The 19,488-nt window shown below is 39.4% G+C and overlaps 2 protein-coding genes across 2 annotated transcripts; both read right to left on the reverse strand.

Moving 5' to 3' along the window:
* Positions 1-2,239: 2,239 nt before the first annotated feature.
* LOC125112212 (olfactory receptor 6M1-like) lies at positions 2,240-3,187 on the reverse strand. Its single transcript, XM_047754445.1, has one exon. The coding sequence runs from the start codon at positions 3,185-3,187 to the stop codon at positions 2,240-2,242; it is 948 nt and encodes a 315-aa protein (XP_047610401.1).
* A 13,896-nt stretch (positions 3,188-17,083) lies between these two features.
* On the reverse strand, positions 17,084-18,031 carry LOC125110554 (olfactory receptor 6M1-like). The gene has a single exon (XM_047751875.1). The coding sequence runs from the start codon at positions 18,029-18,031 to the stop codon at positions 17,084-17,086; it is 948 nt and encodes a 315-aa protein (XP_047607831.1).
* Between the last annotated feature and the right edge of the window lie 1,457 nt (positions 18,032-19,488).

Genomic DNA, 19,488 nt, shown 5'->3' on the forward strand with positions numbered 1-19,488 from the left:
AACTCAGAACTCAGATATTTAAAAATGAATATCCATACACATATCTCAATATATTTAAATGCATTTGATACATATTTGTATATATATTGAATATATCTATGATGGAAATACATATTTGTGAATGATTGAAGCCGCCATTACCTTCCATGTGCACAGACAAGTGGAAAGAAATAGTCTGTAGGGAGAGAAACATGAATCAAGTACGTATTAGTTTTCTGTGATGGCTATAACAAATCACAAACTTACTGGCTTAAAACAACACTACCATGGTCTGTTCCAGTTCTGGAGGAGAGAAATCCAAAGTTAGTTTCACTGGGCCTAAACCTAGCTGCCAGATGCTCTGGGGGGAAAGAATCCATTTCCTTGATTTTTCCAGTGTTTAGATGTGTATTCCTTGGCTCATGGCTCTTTCTTCCACTTCCAAAGCCAGCAGCATGACTTGTTCAAATCTATGCTGCCATCATTGCATGACCTTCTTTGTGTGAATCTCCTTCTATCTCTCTCATGTAATGACATGTGTGATTACCGTTAGTACTCGCCTGGGTAATTCAGGATGCCCTACTTATTTCTAGATATTTAATCACACCTGCAAAATCCTTTTACCGTATACACTCTATATGTTACTTAGATTCACAGGCATCGGAGATTAGGTTGAGAATATCTTCGAGGGCCTTCATTCAGCCTACCGCAAGATATTTGGGAAAAAGCCTAGAAATACAGAACCTGTATGAGCCCAGAGGAAGCTAGAGAGGGATCAGAGATTCAGAGGGAAGAGAGTGCTGTCCTGGATTTTTAAGGATTTCTAGTTCCTTATTCTAGTCCCTTAGCAGGTCTTGCTGTTTCTTACCTTCTGGGATTTCATGTGGCACTCTGGATTATTATTATAATAAATACCCTTTTTACTTAAGCAAGCTTGATAATTTGTATGCTTCTGTTTTTCCCCAACCGATGAATCCTAGAATACTAATGCTTGTGTAGATAATGGCCACATTTTCCAGTTACCACAGATGATCTGTCTGGACTCATTGTCGGTTACTGCCTCTGAATAATTGGTTTTTCTTTCAAAGAAATAGTCTCTTATAGTCTATTCTCCCTCATCCTGATAATCCCTGATCTGCAGGTTTTTCAGATACTTAGTTCTGGGGGGAATGCTCTTGTCTCAGAAAAAGTGGGTAACTTCTATTTTAACTTCTGTTTCCCCTCTTAAGTTTCTTCCCATTCCACACTTCATGATATAAGGAAGTGCTAAAGTAGCATGGACTACTTCACATATATCTGCATATGTGTGTGTGCGGAGTGTGTGTGTGTGTGTGTATACACACTAAAGTACATGTACAAAAACTGGGTTATTATTAATCCTCTTCCTTGTTTTGGTTACTTGTTAATATTATTCTTTATAGTATTTGGATGTTAGTATTGATCAATTACTCTTGTAAATTCTGAAAAAAACCCAGTCAGAAGGGTACACATTTATTTTTTAATTTTTAATTTTTTTATTTTTTTTTGTCTTTTTTGCTATTTCTTGGGCCGCTCCCGCGGCATATGGAGGTTCCCAGGCTAGGGGTCGAATTGGAGCTGTAGCCACCGGCCTACGCCAGAGCCACAGCAACGCGGGACCCGAGCCGCGTCTGCAACCTACACCACAGCTCACGGCAACGCTGGATCGTTAACCCGATGAGCGAGGGCAGGGACCGAACCCGCAACCTCATGGTTCCTAGTCAGATTCGTTAACCACTGCGCCACGACAGGAACTCCGGGTACACATTTAATTACCTATGGTTGCATGTAATTACCTGTGGTTGTATGTCTTGGACTTATCTCAGTTGATCCTACTTTAACTAAAAAAGAAAAAAAAAAAAAAGGAAAAGGGCAAATGATAATTCCCCCTTTCAGATGGGAAACTAAGGCTCAGACTAAGTGTTATCTGATAAAAAAAATGACAGTAGCAGGCTTAAAATTAAGGTTTTCTGAATTTTAGTTTACTTTTCATTAATCAATGCTATTCTATGTGAGAAGGTTCAATACTAGAGTTCAGAAGATGTTATTTTCTTTGGCTGAATTGCCTGCTCTGGACCCTGACTACAATACCTTGCATTTGATGTAGCACAAAGCTTTTTCATCTTTTCCCACATATCTTTAATTCTGTGGTCCTCAAGCATGCCTTTCTCTGCATTGTGTCCAAGAGGTGAAAATGCCATTCTTAGTAAAGAAATTTCATGGTTTCCTGTGCAATAACGTTTCAAGGTTTCTGGTGCCATAAGGACATAATTTTGTTGACTGCATCTCTCAAAACTTCCTTTACCTTTTCATTCCTTAGACTATAAATGAAGGGGTTCAGAAGTGGGGTCCCCATTATGGTGAGGACAGCTGTCACTTTGTCGAATTCCAGGGAATGACTCTGGCTGGGCCTCACATACATGAAGATGTTGCTCCCGTAGGCAATGGAGACGACGGTGATGTGGGAAGCACAGGTGGAGAAGGCTTTCTGACGTCCCTGGGCGGAGGGGATGCGCAGGATGGTGGAAATGATGTAGGTGTAGGACACGGTGGTGAGCACCAGGGAGGTCAGGAGGATGAGGGAAGACAAGAGGAAGCTTATCAACTCAAGGAAATGAGGGTCGATGCAGGCCGCCTGTAGCAGAGGGGCGATGTCACAGAAGAAGTGATTAATCTCCTTAGAGCAGAAAGGCAACCTGGACAGCAGAATAACTGGGCAGAGCACGGACAGGAAGGCCCCCACCCAGCAGCCCAGGACCAGCAGGAGGCAGACCCTGCTGTTCATGATGATGGTATAGCGCAGGGGGTTGCAGATGGCCACGTAGCGGTCAAAGGACATCACCGCCAACAGGATAAACTCCACTGTCCCCAGGAAGAAAAAGAAGTATGTTTGGGTGATGCAGCCTGCAAGGGAGATGGTCTTCCTGTCCTCTAGGAGACAGGCCAACAGTTTTGGGGTAACTGAGCTGGTGAATAAAATGTCCAAAAATGACAAATTACTGAGGAAGAAGTACATTGGGGTTTGGAGGCGATTATCAGCCCATATTAGGGAGATGATGACACCGTTTCCTGTTAGAGTAAGCATGTAAGTCACCAGGAGAACTGCGAAGAGGAAAACCTGCAGCTTGTGGAGGGCAGGGAAGGCAGTCAGGATGAACTCAGTCACTGTGGTCTGATTCTGCACCTCCATTGAATGCAGTGCAAGGCGGGCAACCTGTCTCTGAAAAGAGAACTCCAATCTGTTTCTCTTTTGTTCTTTGCAAGTCAAGCTTAGGAGTTCCCTGGTGGCTCATCAAATTAAAGACCTAGCATTGTCACTTTTGTGGCATGGTTTCAATTCCTGGCTCAGGAATTTCCACAGGCTGGAAGAGTGGCAAAAAAAAGAAAGAAAAGAAAAAGAAAAAAAAGGAAGCAAAATCAGCTTAAATAAGTTTTCAACTGTCATTGATAAGATGCAGTAGAAAAATGTCTGACTGAAGAGTCGAGTGATTTGTTTTTATCCTGACTATGACCCTAATAAACATAGGATCTAAGATAAATGACATGAATTCTCTAAACTTAGTATTGTCATACTTAAAATTTTTAGTTGAATGAAAATAAAACTCTGGTTTTTATGATTTTACTCTTTTTAATACAGTTTTCTTTCTTTTTCTAATTCAACATTCTTGAACTACTTTTTTCCAGCCAAGTTCTGTACGTAAGAGAGACCTACCTGAGAATCCAATCAATTTGGGAAATGGAGAAATGGAATGTGAATAAAGTTGAGTTACTTTTCTCAAAGTTTTTCAACTTTTAGGTATTGTGTAAATCACAGAGCAGAGAGCAATGAAATCTGGACAGTCAAATGAAAGGGAACTTGTATTTGTTTCTACTTACTTTTGCTATTAGTATTATGTGTTCACTATTAATGTAATATCTAGTTGGACACAAGTTATTTTGATGTAATGGTAATTGAATTCTCCATAAGCTTGCATCGTTTAATTTTTTAAGTTTACTATGTGGTATAAATTTTTGAACATATGCAGTTATAAAAGTAGGTTAATGATACATTGTTCATAATTTGTGAAAGCAATTTTACATATTTTGAAAAACATTTTTGGGAAAATGGTCAATGTGTTTTCTTTTTTTTTTTGGCGCTGCTTACGGGATGTGGAAGTTGAAGTCCCTGGGCCAGGGATTGAGCAAGTGCCAAAGGAGTGACCCGAGTAGCTGCAGTGACAATGTCAGATCCTTAACCAGGTGGACTGCAAGAGAACTCCAATCTGTTTCTCTTTTGTTCTTTGCAATAGTATATCTATGGCAGCATCCGGAATAAACTTTACCCCCCCCATCCCCCAACTGATTTTTTTCCTTTTAAAAAGCTTTATTGAAGCATAGTTGATTTACAATGTTGCGATATTTTCTGCTCTACTACAAAGTGATTCAGTTATACATATACACATATCTATTCTTCAGTATCCCAACTGATTCTTATAGGTCCTCTCAAATAGGACTCTTTACCACATATTCTTTTCAGCCATTTGATGATCAGGTTATTAACAGTAGTTCTAAAATTGATGCAGATAGTGTTGGAAGCACTCAACTTAATCTTAATCTTTGTTGAACATCTGCTGCACGTCTATAGAATGCAGTTGACCCACTGTCCTTTACTGTATTGTTTTGTGACTAATCCTTTTGTTCTGAGTTAAAACAAGAAACTTATGAACCTTGAGCTGGGTTTTTCTTAGGCTTGGAGGCCACCTGGTTCCTCTTTAAAGGAGGTCATTTTCCTCAGGGTCTATCTGGAAGAGGTAACTTCTTGGTGCCCTTTGCCTTAAAGATATCTTTGCTGTTTTTTTCTGAACAAATTTCCATCTGAAAAGTTGGCTGTGACTTTTTTTTTTTTTTTTTTGGTCTTTTTGCTATTTCTTTGGGCCACTTCTGCGGCATATGGAGGTTCCCAGGCTAGGGGTCTAATCAGAGCTGTAGCCACCGGCCTACGCCAGAGCCACAGCAATGCGGGATCCGAGCCACATCTGGAACCTACACCACAGCTCACGGCAACGCTGGATCGTTAACCCACTGAGCAAGGGCAGGGACCGAACCCACAACCTCATGGTTCCCAGTCGGATTCGTTAACCACTGCGCCACGACGGGAACTCCGGCTGTGACTTTTTATGATCCTGCATTTGCCTCTTGTTTCTATTCAGTACTCATTTATCCTACAAGTCAAATTATCCTTATTTTAGCAGCAAGAGTTTTGTCTTCACCTTCCCTGTTTTAGATTAGGAAATACTGGTTTCTTAAAATTAGTTTATGTTTCTAAGTAAATAAACTTCTTTGCAGATGCATAATAGTTTCTGTCCATCTAAGAGTAATTTTTTAATATAATTGGATCTGAATAACCTGGCTTGCTGTTGAATTCAACAGGAGAGTTCTTTTCAATTTCTTTTTAATCCTTGGCCCCAGTTTTTGCATCTACAAAAAAGAGTGTTGAAGAGTTCCTGTTGTGGCTCAGGGGAAACGAACTCAACTAGTGTCCATGAGGATGCCGCTTCAATCTCTGGCCTTGATCAGTGGGTTAAGGAGCCAGCGTTGCTGTGGCTGTAGTGTAGGCCAGCAGCTGAAGCTCCAGTTCGGCTCCTAACCTGGGAACTTCGATATGCCACTGGTGCAGCCCTAAAAAGCAAAAAAAAAAGAAAAGAAAAAAGTATTGATTATCTATATATTTCTTTTCAGTCTAAATATATCCTTTGTTTTCAACGAAGGCAGGTACAGTATCTGAGTCCCCTTTCTTTGGGCACAAACAGCACTCATATTTTTAAAGAAATAGATCAGAATTGATGGCACTCCCCCCTTAAGCATGGGGTGATAGCTGCCCACATTAAACACTGATAAGTTCAGTGGTCTGCATTTTCTTGTACCGAATACAGCTTTGATCATAATTTCTGCCTTCCTGGTGTGTGTCAACTTAGTTGATAGTGTGGGATTTATGTAGTTCTAGAAAACTGATTGCTGCACTGTTAATGCTGGGCATGGGGAAGGTATCCATAAGATCTGATCTTTCAGGGTCTGTCTAGTGATGGAGAAGGTGACAAGAAGGCAAGAGTCTGGGATATAAGAGAGCAGTTTACAGTTACAAGGTGCATGATTCCATTTCTCTAATAATCTTCCAAATTGTTACAAAGCAGTTTGTTCCATCTTCCTTTAAATTATCAAAGGTCTCCGAAGAGCCTCACCTATTGAAATAGGGTTTTAGTACCAATAGGAATTCTTTCCACCACAAACATTCTTCTTCTTCTTTTTTTTTTTTGGTGGTGGTGGTGGTGGTGTCTTTTTTTGCCTTCACCACAGCCACAGCAACTTGGGATCTGAGTTGCATCTGCCATCTACACCACAGCTCACGGCAACGCCGGATCCTTAACCCACTGAGCAAGGCCAGGGATCGAACTTGCAACCTTATGGTTCCTAGTCGGATTCGTTAACCACTGCTCCATGACAGGAACTCCCACCACAAACATTCTAATATTCCCTTCTCACCCATTGCTCCTGCACCCAGATAATAAGCTTCCAAGCTGTTTACTACAGCAAGGAAGGAATAACCATGTCTGGGTGGACAAGTATTAATGTTATTGTTGTTTAGTATAATAAGAGAATAGAGCACACGCTGCAGAGTAGAAATGCTCCAAGCTTCCCTTTTCTTTACCCCTCCCCACCTTCATCACTGACAACACTGGAGATTGATAGGTATCTTAAAAGAATACTGTGGATTCTCACAAAGCTGCCTCTCATCTATTCTCTTGTTTCTTTCATTTATCTAGTTAATTGTTTCCCCACTCCGATAATGTTCCCCACTTTCCTTCTTGCCTTTATGGTCTCTGATGGCCCCGGTAGGAGCTTGATTCCCCTCCTGTACTGTAAAATATGAACAATTCGATATCTTCAGAAGCATTATGCCTTTTTTTTTTTTTTTTGCCACACCAGTGGCATGTGGAATTTCTCAGGGCAATGATCAAACCTGCGCCACAGCAGTGACACAAGCTGCTGCATTGACAATGCTGAATCCTTAATGTACTAGGCTACAAGAGAACTCTAGTACTGTGCCATTTTTAATAACAAAAATCTTGGGTGGTTGAATACAAATAGAGTTGCTGTTTGCCGTGGGTGTCATAGGATGTGTAACTATGGGAAAAATGGCATGAGGGCTTTCTATTCTGTTGTATTTTGCTCAAATAAACTTCTCTGAGAAGAACTAAAGAAGTAGCTTTGGGAGTTCCCATCGTGCTCAGTGGCTAACAAATTCGACTAGGAACCATGAGGTTGTAGGTTTGATCCCTGGCCTTCCTCAGTGGGTTAAGGATCTGGTGTTGCCATGAGCTATGGTGTAGGTTGCAGACACGGCTCGGATCCCACGGATCCCACGTTGCTGTGGCTGTGGCGTAGGCCAGTGGCTGCAGCTCTGATTAGACCCCTAGCCTGGGAACCTCCATATACCACGGGAGCGGCCCTAGAAAAGGCAAAAAGACCAAAAAAAAAAAAAAAAAGGAAGTAGCTTTGCTGTCCTCTGTGGAGTCTCTCAAGTTTATGGCAGTGAATAAAACCTGGCTTTGTGTTAGCCTTTTCTAGATGATCTCTGTGCCCTCACCATCCCATCCTGTCCAGGAGGAAAGGTTCTGGATCATGACAATCAGTGTATAACAACCTAATTATAACTTTGTTAAATGAGGCCTTTTGAGGGGGGTATTTTTCCTCATTACCATTTCTGTGGATCTTTAAAATTTGTATAAAACCACATATTTACACATTCAATAATCCAGATTTAGGAAAATGTGGAATGATGGAAAGAGTATAGTATGTATTGGAATCAGAGAACCTGTGCTATATTTCTTCTTTGGCCACTTAGAACTCTGGGATTTTTTTTTTTTTTTTTTTCTTTTCAGGGCCACACCTGAAGCATATGGAAGTTCCCAGACTAGGGGTTGAATCGGAGCTGGATCTTTAACCCACTGGTCAAATCAGAGCAATGCTGGATCCTTAACTCACTGAGCAAGGCCAGGGATCAAACCTACATCCTTATGGGTATTAGTCGAGTTCATAACTTGCTGAGTCACAACGGGAATTCTGAGGCTTGTGATCTTTAATAAGACTCTCCCTCAACCTGAGTCTTATTCCTTATTTCTAAAATGAGGATAGTAGTAATGCCAGATTTAAGGTCCTAAGACAGAGCTGCCACAGTGATTTATACTTATTAGTGTTCAATAAAATTTTAAGAATATAGGGTTGGGGAAGGAAGAATAGAGAAGGACAAAGAGGAGATCCCCTGGTGCCTCAGGGGTTAAGGATCTGACATTGTCACTACTGTGGCAAAATGTTGATCCCTGGATAGCCAGGGAACTTCTATATGCCACAAGCTTGGCCAGAGAGAGAGAGAGAGAGGAGTATTAAGATGTGGTGGGGATGGGGCAATCTGTGCTGCTATCAGTGAAATGTGAAAAAAGTTAACTATAACTGAGGTTACTTTAAAAACATGAATTTTCATAGTTATGGTAAAGCTAGTATATTCAACATCTACTGTCCCTAATTCTTTGGCATAGCAGTAACCGGACTTTATAAAATATACATGCAGAGGAATGTAGTAAGGTTCAGATTATTTAAAATGTAACATAGATAACTACATAATAATATATACTCACATCATACTCAAGTTGGTATTTCCTTCATTCAGTTATATGAAGAACCTTGATTTTGGGATATTTTCTTCTTATGCCTCCATCCATTATTCTTTAAATTCTTTTATTGCTTCAATTTTGAATTCCCTATAAATCTCTCTCAGCCCTAGTCTGTGCCTCTTCCCCTGAAGAAACACATCCCTTTTTTCAAAACCACACCAAATGGTTATTCAGTTTTTGCTGAAGCACTTCATCCTCTTCCTTTGAAAGCAAACCCGTCCTTGTATAACCATGGATTACTTCTCCCAGTTTTTTCTTATTCCCACAAAAAGTCCAAGTTTTGACTTATTATAACCCCAAGTGTTACGTTAACCTTTAATCTTTTACTTTATACATTCAGTGAATCTTAATCTTAGAATATTTTCCCGAGTTTCAAGTAGCATATATTCTGGATCACATTTTGCCAAGAAAGCAGAATGGTGAGTTTGGTAATGAAGTCAGACCCAAATGAATCAAGACAGTCTCTGTCTTCTAGTTTAGATCTCTGGCAAAAAGACCGAAAGTCTTTCTGGCTGAAATCTTCCAAAGTATCAGATCTTTTTTTCCCCCTCACTTGTAGGGAGGTAATTTTTTGTCCATTCACTTAATTTCTATGTCTTCTGTGGATCCATCCAGAAACTTGGAACTATTCAAAACCACAGACTATCAGATTAGAGGAGAACTAAAGGGATACGAGAGAGTCTGATCCTAAAATATTCTGCACCGTCTCTGCTGTCCAGTGATGTGAAACTCACTATTTCTCGAGGTCTTGATTTCTAGAAAAGTTCATATTTGTATTCTTTGAACTACCTAAACTTTCTTCATTTTGTTTAGTCTCTTTGTTCATTCATCAGACATATTGCAACTTGATATTAGGTATATCCACCTTATTCACCTTCTCCTGGAAATAATATTAGCTGCTGGGTATAAATGTGATTCCAGTTGGATGAGTTGTTATATTGAAAGATTTTTATTCACATTTAGAGAGTTTGTTTAGAATGGCTCTTGGGATTCTGGCCTTAAAAAAGGTTAATTATTATTATTGTGATCATGGGATGTTAGAACTGAAGTAACTAATCACAGCAAGTTATGGTCTCCTGGGAGACTCTCTCAGGTGTTTATTTTATTTATTTGAGGAAAACTTAGAGACCTGCTTAAGCCACAATGAACTAGAAATGTGGAAAACTTGAATAAAAAAAATGTTCATAATTATTGATAAGCTTTAAGGTGTTTTTCAAACTGAGGTTATTTATATGATATATGTCTATGTACATATTTTTAAAAGGTATTTTATGGAGATGTGATTTATACACAATAGAACTTGTGGGGTTTTTTTTGCATACCTGTGGCATGAAGAAGTTTCTGGGCCAAGGACCAAACCTGAGCCACAGCAGTAAAATGCTGGATCCTTAACCTGCTGGGCCACCAGGTAACTCTAATAGGAACTTTTAAGGGTATAATTTGTTGACTTTTGACAAATGTATACAGTCATGTAGCTACCACCACCATTATACTAATGGTTTAAAACATTTATTTGACCTTAAACATTTCTTGCGACCTTTCATAGGTAAATGCTATTACCTCCTTACTTCAGCACCCGTCAGGGTAATTTTGCATTTTCTATTTTTTTCCCTAAATTTTTGAATATAAAAGCAACCTTCAGCATGTAGTTTTCATTTTTTTTCCCACTAATCTAATGGGTTGAGATTTATCTGAATGCTTTAGTCATCACGGACACCTGAATTGTTTTCATTTTTTTGTCGTTGTGAGTAAAGCTTCAAAGAACATTTGAATTAATGGTTTTTTTGTTTTTGTTTTTTAGGGCTGCACCTGCGGCATATGGAAGTTCTCAGGCTAGGGGTCTAACCAGAGCTGTAGCCACTGGCCTATGCCAGAGCCCACAGCAATGCAGGATCTGAGCCGCGTCTGCAAACTACACAACAGCTCAAGGCAACGCTGGATCCTTAACCCACTGAGCGAGGCCAGGGATCGAACCCGCAACCCCATGGTTCCTGGTCGGATTTGTTAACCACTGAGCCACGATGGGAACTCCCAGTCTTTTCTTCTTGAAGGAATTTTAGTGCATCTGGAGTAGCATCACCTAAATTATTTATTTTTCATTTTTCTTGAGGTATAATTGACAAAAGTATATGTAGTTAAAGTGTATAGTGTGATGATTTTGCATACACATCCTTTGTGAAATGAATATCACAATTGAGTTAATTAACACATTCTTCATCTCACATAGTTACGATTTTTGTGTGTCTGAGATGCTTAAGGTCTCTCTTCTTAGAAAATATCAGGCATGCAATACAATATTATAAACTATGGTTATCTGTACGCTAGATACCCAGAGCTTTTTTGTCTTATAACTGAAGGTTTATGTCTTTTGACCAGCATCTTCTCATCTCCCTATCCTCCAGGCACTGATAACCACCATTCTTCTCTCTGTTTTAATGAATTTTTTTTATTGTTTTTATGAATTTGATTTATTTTTTATTCCATCTATAAGTGAGATCATATAGTTTTTATCTTTCTTTTTCTGGCTAATTTTACTTAGTGTAATGTCCTCTGAGTTTCATCCCTGTTGCTGCAAAAGTCAGGATTTCCTTCTTTTTAGAGGGCGAATAAATAATAATATTGTCTATCAATCTCTCTCACATAACTATCTTTCTACCTATCATCTATCTCTCTCTCTTTTTTTTTCTTTTTTTCTTTTTTGCTTTTTAGGGCCTCACTCATGGCAGAAGGAAGTTCCTAGGCTAGGGGTTGAATCAGAGCTGTGGCTGTTGGCCTACACCACAACCATAGCAACGTAGGATCCGAGCTGTGTCGGTGACCTACACAGGAGCTCACGGCAATGACGGATCCATAAACCACTGATCTATCTCATCTTCTTTATCCATTCATCCATCAAAGGACACTTCTGTTGTTTCCGGATCTTGGCTAATGAATATGAAATTGCAGCTATCTCTTTGATATATTTCGATATATTTTGAGATATTGATTTTGTTTTCTTTGAATACATACTCAAGAGTGGAATTTCTGGATATTATGGTTGTTTTATTTTATATTTTTGAGGGTCCTCCAGACTGTTTTCTATAGTGCCTGTATCAATTTACATGCCCATCAACAATGCTCCAGGGTTCCCTTTTTCCACATGCTTGTCAACACTTGTCATCTGTTGTCTTTTTTGATGAATACCATCCTAAGAGGGGTGAGGCGATAACTCATTGTGGTTTTGATTTGCTTTCCCTAATGATTAGTGATGTTGAGCACCTTCTCATGTTCTTGTTGGTTATTTGCGCGCCTTATTTGGAGAAAAGGCTATTTAAGTATGTAAAACAAGAATATCACTTGCCATCCGGTTCTACAAAGATTAAGTCATTGTCACCTTCAACCATAGTGTATGCTGAATTGTACATAATCCTTAGCCAAAATCACCACAATCCCGGCCTCTACTCCTAACCCTTTGGAGCAGATCCTCAGAGCTATTTGAGAGGCTGTCTCCTGGGTAATAGTCCTCAGTAAGTCCTAGAATAAAACTGAAACTCAAGTTCTCACATTGTGCATTTTAAAAAATTTTTACTTCTGTCGACCATTACTTTGCCCATTTTAAAATTAGGTTGGGAGAGTTCCCACTGTGGTGTGGTCTGGCATTGCCAAAATGGTGGCTTAGGTCTCAGCTGCAGTTTGGATTTGATCCATAGCCTGGGAACTTCCATATGCTGCAAGTGTAGCCAAAAAAAAAAGGTTATATTTTTTATTTTGCTATTGTGTTGTATTATGGATATTAACATCTTATGAGATATGTGTTGTGCAAATATTTTCTTCTATTCTATAGGTTGCCTTTTAACCCTATCAATTGCTTCCTTTGCTTTGCAGACCTTTTAGTTTTATGTAGACTTATTTGTTTATTTTTGCATTTATTGCCTGTGCGTTTGGTTTAATTTCCCCCCGCCCCAAATCTTGCCAAGACCAATGTCAAGGTGCTTTTCCCTTATGTTTTTTTCCAAGAGTTTTATGGTTTTGGTCTACATTAATGTCTTTAATTTTGAGTTAATTTTTGTGAGTGGTATAAGATAGTGATCCAGTTTCATTCTATTGCATGTGGATATCCAGTTTTCCAATATCAATTTTGAAGAGACTATTCATTACCCATTATGTGTTTTTGGGACCCTTGTCAAAGATTAGTTGACTGTACATGTATAGGTTTGTATCTGAGCTTTGAATTTTGTTTCATCAATCCAGGTTTGTTTTTAATGACAGTATACCACATTGTTTTGAGTATTATAGCTTTGTGAGACAGTTGGAAACTAGCAATTGCGATGCTTGATGACTCTTGCTTTGTTCTTCTTTCTTGACATTTCTCGTCTCTTTGTGGTCTTTTGTGGTTTCTTACAAATTTTAAGATTTTTTTTCTATTTTTTTTGTGAAAAATGCCAATAGAATTTGATAGTGATTGTATTCAATCTATAGATCAGTTTGCTTGGTATGGATATATTAGTATTAATTCTTCTAACCCATGAGAAATATTAATATTAATTCTTCTAACCCATAAGAAATATACATCTTTTATTTGTGTTTTCTTCATTGTTTAAAAATATCTTATAGTTTTCAGGGTACAGGTTCTTAAACTCTTTTTATTTTATTTTTTAGTCTTTTTGCTATTTCTTGGGCCACTCCTGTGGCATATGGAGGTTCCCAGGCTAGGGGTCAAATTGGAGCTGTAGACACAGGCCTACGCTAGAGCCACAGCAACGTGGGATCCGAGCCGCGTCTGCAACCACAGCTCACGGCAATGCCAGATCGTTAACCCACTGAGCAAGGCCAGGGACTGAACCCACAACCTCATGGTTCCTAGTTGGATTCGTTAACCACTGCGCCATGACGGGAACTCCCTTAAACTCTTTTTAAATATTTAGTCCTATGTATTTTCTTCTTTTTGGTATTATTGTGAATGGAGTTGTCTTCTTAATTTCTCTTTCTTTCTTTTTTTTTATTATTCAGTCTTTTTTTTTATTACTCAAATGAATTTATCACATCTGTATTAATTTCTCTTTCTAACAGTTCATTTCAGGGTATAGAAATGCAACTATTGGAGTTCCCATTGTAGCTCAGCTGGTTAAGGACCCAATGTTGTATCTGTGAGGATGCAGGTTTGATCCCTGGCCTTGCTCAGTGGGTTAAGGATCCAGCATTATTGCAAGCTGTGGTGTTGGTTGAAGTTGTGTTTTGGACCCATTGTTGCTGTGGCTGTGGCATAGGCCTGCAGCTGTAGCTCTGATGCAACTCCTAGCCTGGGAACTTCCATATGCTGCAGGTATGGCTGTAAAAGAAAAAAAAAAGGGGGGGCTATTTTGTACATTGATTTTGTTTCCTGAAACTTCATTGCATTCATTTATTCATTCCCAACAGTTTTTTTTTGTGGATTCTTTAGAATTTTCTAAATATAAGACCATCTCTTCTGCAAACAGAGGTGATTTTATTTTTTTCTTGATTTTGATGATTTTATTTTTGTTATGTAATTTTTCTGGCTAGACTTCAGTTTTATGCTAGATAGACATGACAAAATGGACAGCAGCGATGGATCATTTAACCCATTGACCAAGGCCAGGGATCAAACCCGCATCCTCATGGGTACTAGTCAGGTTCTTAACTTGCTCAGTCTCATGTAATGATACTTGTGACTACAGTTAGTAATCATGTGGGTAATCCAGGATAATCTCCCTATCTCAGGATATTTATTAAATCTGCAAAATCCTTCTACCATATACATTCTATATGATACTTAGATTCATAGGCATCAGAGATTGGGTCCAGACATCTTTGGGGGGCCATTATTCAGCCTACCACAAGATATTTGGGAAAAAAAACTAATAATACAGATCTCATATAACCCCAAAGAAAGGCAGAGGGAGAGCAAAAATTCAAAGGGAAGAGAATGCCTGCTTGTATTTTTAAGGATTTCTAGTTCTGATTCTAGTCCTTTAGCATATCTTGCTGTTTCTTACCTTCTGGGATTTCATGTGGCACTGTTGATTATTATTATAATAAATACTCATTTTACATAAGCCAGCTAGATTATTTTTCTGCTTTTATTTTCCCCCAACCAATGAATGCTAGGATACCATTTCTTCTGTAGATGGTAGCCACATTTTCTAGTTGCCATAGATGATCGGTCTAGACTTGAAACCAGCAGAACATGTTCTCAGAACTTAGTAAAGTGTAGGTTCTTCTGTCTCAGCACAGAAAGAATACAGTGAGAAAAAGAGTGACAGGTAAGGAAAGAGTTTATTAGTATAGGATGCTTGTAAGAAATACAAATGATTGGGTAAGACGATGCTGTGCCGAGAACTTCGTAGGCTTCAGTTTTATAATCAAAGGAATGGAGAGGTGAGAAGACTAACTTCTTTCTCATTCTTGAATAGACATCAAGCCTCCATCATCAGCTCCTCCTCCATGTAGGGCAAAGGAGTTTTCTTGTTGGGTCAAACTGGGACTACCGTGGAAAAATGGAAATGAGCAAAAAGGCAGTAGCATATATATGAAGTATGGTAAGTCATCTCAGGTTTCAGTATAATGCCACTTTTCCTATGTTTTTGTTTTTAGTGTGTGTGGAGAAGAATGCCCTAGGCATCATTAACTTACTATCTTCACTGGGCAGGATGTGGGTCTCATTCCACTATCGTTTATTGTTTGGGGGCATGGCTCATGCTTCTGCTGCATGGTTTTGTTTCCAAGCAAGCCTCCTTTCTTGAGTGGTCATTAACTTAGAGGGGTTTCCCATACTTTTTTCTACCTACAGTCCCCTATTGGGATTAATTATATGATCACTTAATTTGTCACTTTACTTTGTACCTATCAGATTCATTGTCAGTTACTGTCTCTGAATAATTGATTTCCCTTTCAAAGCCACTGCCTCTCAGAGTCTATTCTGACTGCATCCAGGTCTGCCTTGATCTGCTTGTCTTTAGATGGTTAGAGCAGGCAGGGAATGCTCTTGTCTCAGAAAAAGTGGATAACTTTCATGTTAACTTCTGTTTCCCATTTCAAATCTCGTCCCATTCCACATTTCATGATATAAAGAAGTACAAGTAGACTGGAATTCACAAGTATCTGTATATCTATATTCAAAACTAGTTGTGGAGTTTGATACAAGTTGCTTAACCTCAATGAACCACAGTTTTCTCATCTGTAAAGTGAAGATAATAGTATCAGCATTTCAAGTTTGTTAAGAGGATTAAATGAGATATATATGTACCTTTTTAAGTACAAGTACACCTATTTAAGTACATTTAACAACTGAAATATGTTACTTCTCTTCCTTGCTATGATGTTGTCGTAATTATCTATAGTATTTGGCCATCAGGGGTGAAAATTATCTTGAAAATTATGAAAAAAATTTAAACTACATGTGGTTGTATTTCTTAGACTATTTTGGTTAACCCTACTTTAACAAAAAGAAAAAGGAAAAGTATAAACTATATTACCCACTTTACAGCTGGGAAACTAAGGTTCAAATAGGATAAGTATCATCTGATAAAAAAAGTGATATAGCAAGGCTTAAAATTTAGGTTTTCTGCCTTTGATATTTTTCTTTTTCTTTCTTTTTTTGGGGGGCCACACCCCTGGTATTTGGAAATTCTCTGGCCAGGGTTTGAACCTGCATCATAGTTTCGACCTGTGCCACAGCTGCAGCAATGCTGGATCCTTAACCTGCTGGGCCAAAAGGGAACTTCCCAGTATTTTTCTTTAACCAATGATATTCTGTGGGTGAGAAGGTCCAATAAAAGTATTCAGAGCATGTTATTTTCTTTATGGCTCAATTGCTTCCTCTGGACCCTGACTACAGTACTTTGCATCTTATGTGAATGAAGCTTTTTCATACTTTTTTTGTTTTTGTTTTTGTTTTGTTTTGTTTTGCTTTTAGGGTTGCACCTGTAGCATATGGAAGTTCCCAAACTAGGGGTTGAATCGGAGATGCAGCTACCAGCCTACACCACAGCCAAAGCAACACGGGATCCTAGTCGAGCCCTATCTGCAACCTATACCACGGATAACAGTAACACTGGGTCCGTAATTCACTGAGCAAGGGCAGGGATGGAACCTGCATCCTCATGGATACTAGTCAAGTTCGCATTGCGCTGAGCCACAACGGGAACTCCTCTTTCCACATGTCTTGATGCTATGGTCTTTGAGCATGCCTTTCTCCATATTGTGTCCAAGAGTTGAAAATGCCATTCTTTTTTTTTTTTTTTCCAGCTGTGTCTGCAGTATGTGAAAGACGAGAGCCACTGCAATGACAATGCCGGATCCTTTACTCACTGCCACACAAGGTAACTCGAAGATGCCATTCTTAGCAAACAGAGTTTCATGGTTTCCTGTGCAATAAGGTTTCAAGGTTTCTGGTGCCATAAAGACATAATTTTGTTGATTATGTCTTTCAAAACTTCCTTCACTGTTTCATTCCTTAGACTATAAATGAAGGGGTTCAGAAGAGGGGTCCCCATTATGGTGAGGACAGCTGTCACTTTGTCGAATTCCAGGGAATGATTCTGGCTGGGCCTCACATACATGAAGATGTTGCTCCCGTAGGCGATGGAGACGACGGTGATGTGGGAAGCACAGGTGGAGAAGGCTTTCTGACGTCCCTGGGCGGAGGGGATGCGCAGGATGGTGGAAATGATGTAGGTGTAGGACACGGTGGTGAGCACCAGGGAGGTCAGGAGGACGAGGGAAGACAAGAGGAAGTTTATCATCTCAATAAAATGTGTGTCTATACAGGCGACTTGTAGGAGAGGGGCGATGTCACAGAAGAAGTGACTAATTTCCTTAGAACAAAAGGGCAACCTGGACACCACAATAGTAGGGCAGAGCATGGACAGGAAGGCCCCCACCCAGCAGCCCAGGACCAGCAGGAGGCAGACCCTGCTGTTCATGATGATGGTATAGCGCAGGGGGTTGCAGATGGCCACGTAGCGGTCAAAGGACATCACCGCCAACAGGATAAACTCCACTGTCCCCAGGAAGAAAAAGAAGTATGTTTGGGTGATGCAGCCTGCAAACGATATGCTTTTCCTGTCCTCTAGGAGACAGGCCAGCAGTTTTGGGGTAACCGAGGTAGTGTATAAAATGTCCAAAAATGACAAATTACTGAGGAAGAAGTACATTGGGGTTTGGAGGCGATTATCAGCCCATATTAGGGAGATGATGACACCGTTTCCTGTTAGAGTAAGCATGTAAGTCACCAGGAGAACCGCGAAGAGGAAAACCTGCAGCTTGTGGAGGGCAGGGAAGGCAGTCAGGATGAACTCAGTCACTGTGGTCTGATTCTGCACCTCCATTGAATGCAGTGAAGGCGGGCAACCTGTCCCTGAAAAAAAAAAAAAGAATATAAAGATGAAAATCAGCTTAAATAGGTTTTTAGTTGTCAATATCATTGAAAAGATGTAGTAGAAAAAAGTCCGAATGAAGAATCAAGAGTGATTTGTTTGTCACCCTATCTCTGACCTTAATAAACGCAGAACCTTGGATCAATAACATGAATTCTCTAAACTCAGTATTTTCATATTTAAAATTTTTGGTTGAATATTGCATGTCTACAGAATACAGTTGACTCACTGTCCTTTGTTGTATTATTATGTGACTAATTCTTTAGTTTCAAGTTAAAACAAGAAACTTTTGGAGACTGAGCTTGGTTCTTTCTAGGCTTGGAGCCCAACTAATTCTTCTTTAAAGGAGGTCATTTTCCTTAGGCTTTATATGGGTAAGTAACTCCAAACTGCTGTTTTTGCCTTAATTTTTTTTGTGTGTGTGAACAAATTTCCATTTGAATAGTTGGCTGTGACTTTTTGTGGTCCTGTAGTTTCTTCTTTATTTCTATTAAATATTCATCATCTCATGTATCAACTTATCCTTATTATTTTAATAGTAAGACTTTCATCTTCACCTTTTTGTTCAAGTCAGGACATATTGCTTTCTCAAAATTATATGACATTTCTAAGCTGTTTGTTAAGTAAACTCCTTTACAAATGCATAGTGGTTTCTGTCCATCTCAAGGAGTAATTTTGGGGTAAACTGGATCTGAATAACCTGGCTTGCTGTTGAATTTAGTAGGAGAGCTCGTTTTACTTTCTTTTTAATCCTTGGCTCCAGTTTCTACATCTACAAAAAAGAATATTGAGGAGTTCCTGTCGTGGCGCAGTGGTTAACGAATCTGACTAGGAACCATGAGGTTGCGGGTTTGATCCCTGGCCTTGCTCAGTGGGTTAAGGATCTGGTGTTGCTGTAAGCTGTGGTGTAGGTTGCATATGTGGCTCAGATCCTGCGTTGCTGTTGCTCTGGCGTAGGCTGGTGGGTACAGCTCTGATTCGACTCCTAGCCTGGGAACTTCCATATGCCATGAGAGCGGCCCAAGAAAATGGAAAAAGACAAAAAAAAAAAAAATTGAACATCTACATATTCCTTTTCAGTCTACATCCTTTGTTTTCAATGAAAGCAGGTACAGTATCTATTTGAGTCCCCTTTCTTTGGGCATAAACAGCACTCATATTTTTAAAGAAATAGATCAGAATTGATGGCACTCCCCCCTTAAGCATGGGGTGATAGCTGCCCACATTAAGCACTGATAAGCTCAGTGGTCTGCATTTTCTTGTACCAAATACAGCTTTGATCATAATTTCTGCCTTCCTGGTGTGTGTCAACTTAGTTGATAGTGTGGGATTTATGCAGTTCTAGAAAACTGATTGCTGCACTGTTAATGCTGGGCATGGGGAAGGGATCCATAAGATCTGATGTTTCA

Source organism: Phacochoerus africanus, chromosome 11, assembly GCF_016906955.1.
Source record: "Phacochoerus africanus isolate WHEZ1 chromosome 11, ROS_Pafr_v1, whole genome shotgun sequence".
Lineage (NCBI taxonomy): Eukaryota > Metazoa > Chordata > Mammalia > Artiodactyla > Suidae > Phacochoerus > Phacochoerus africanus.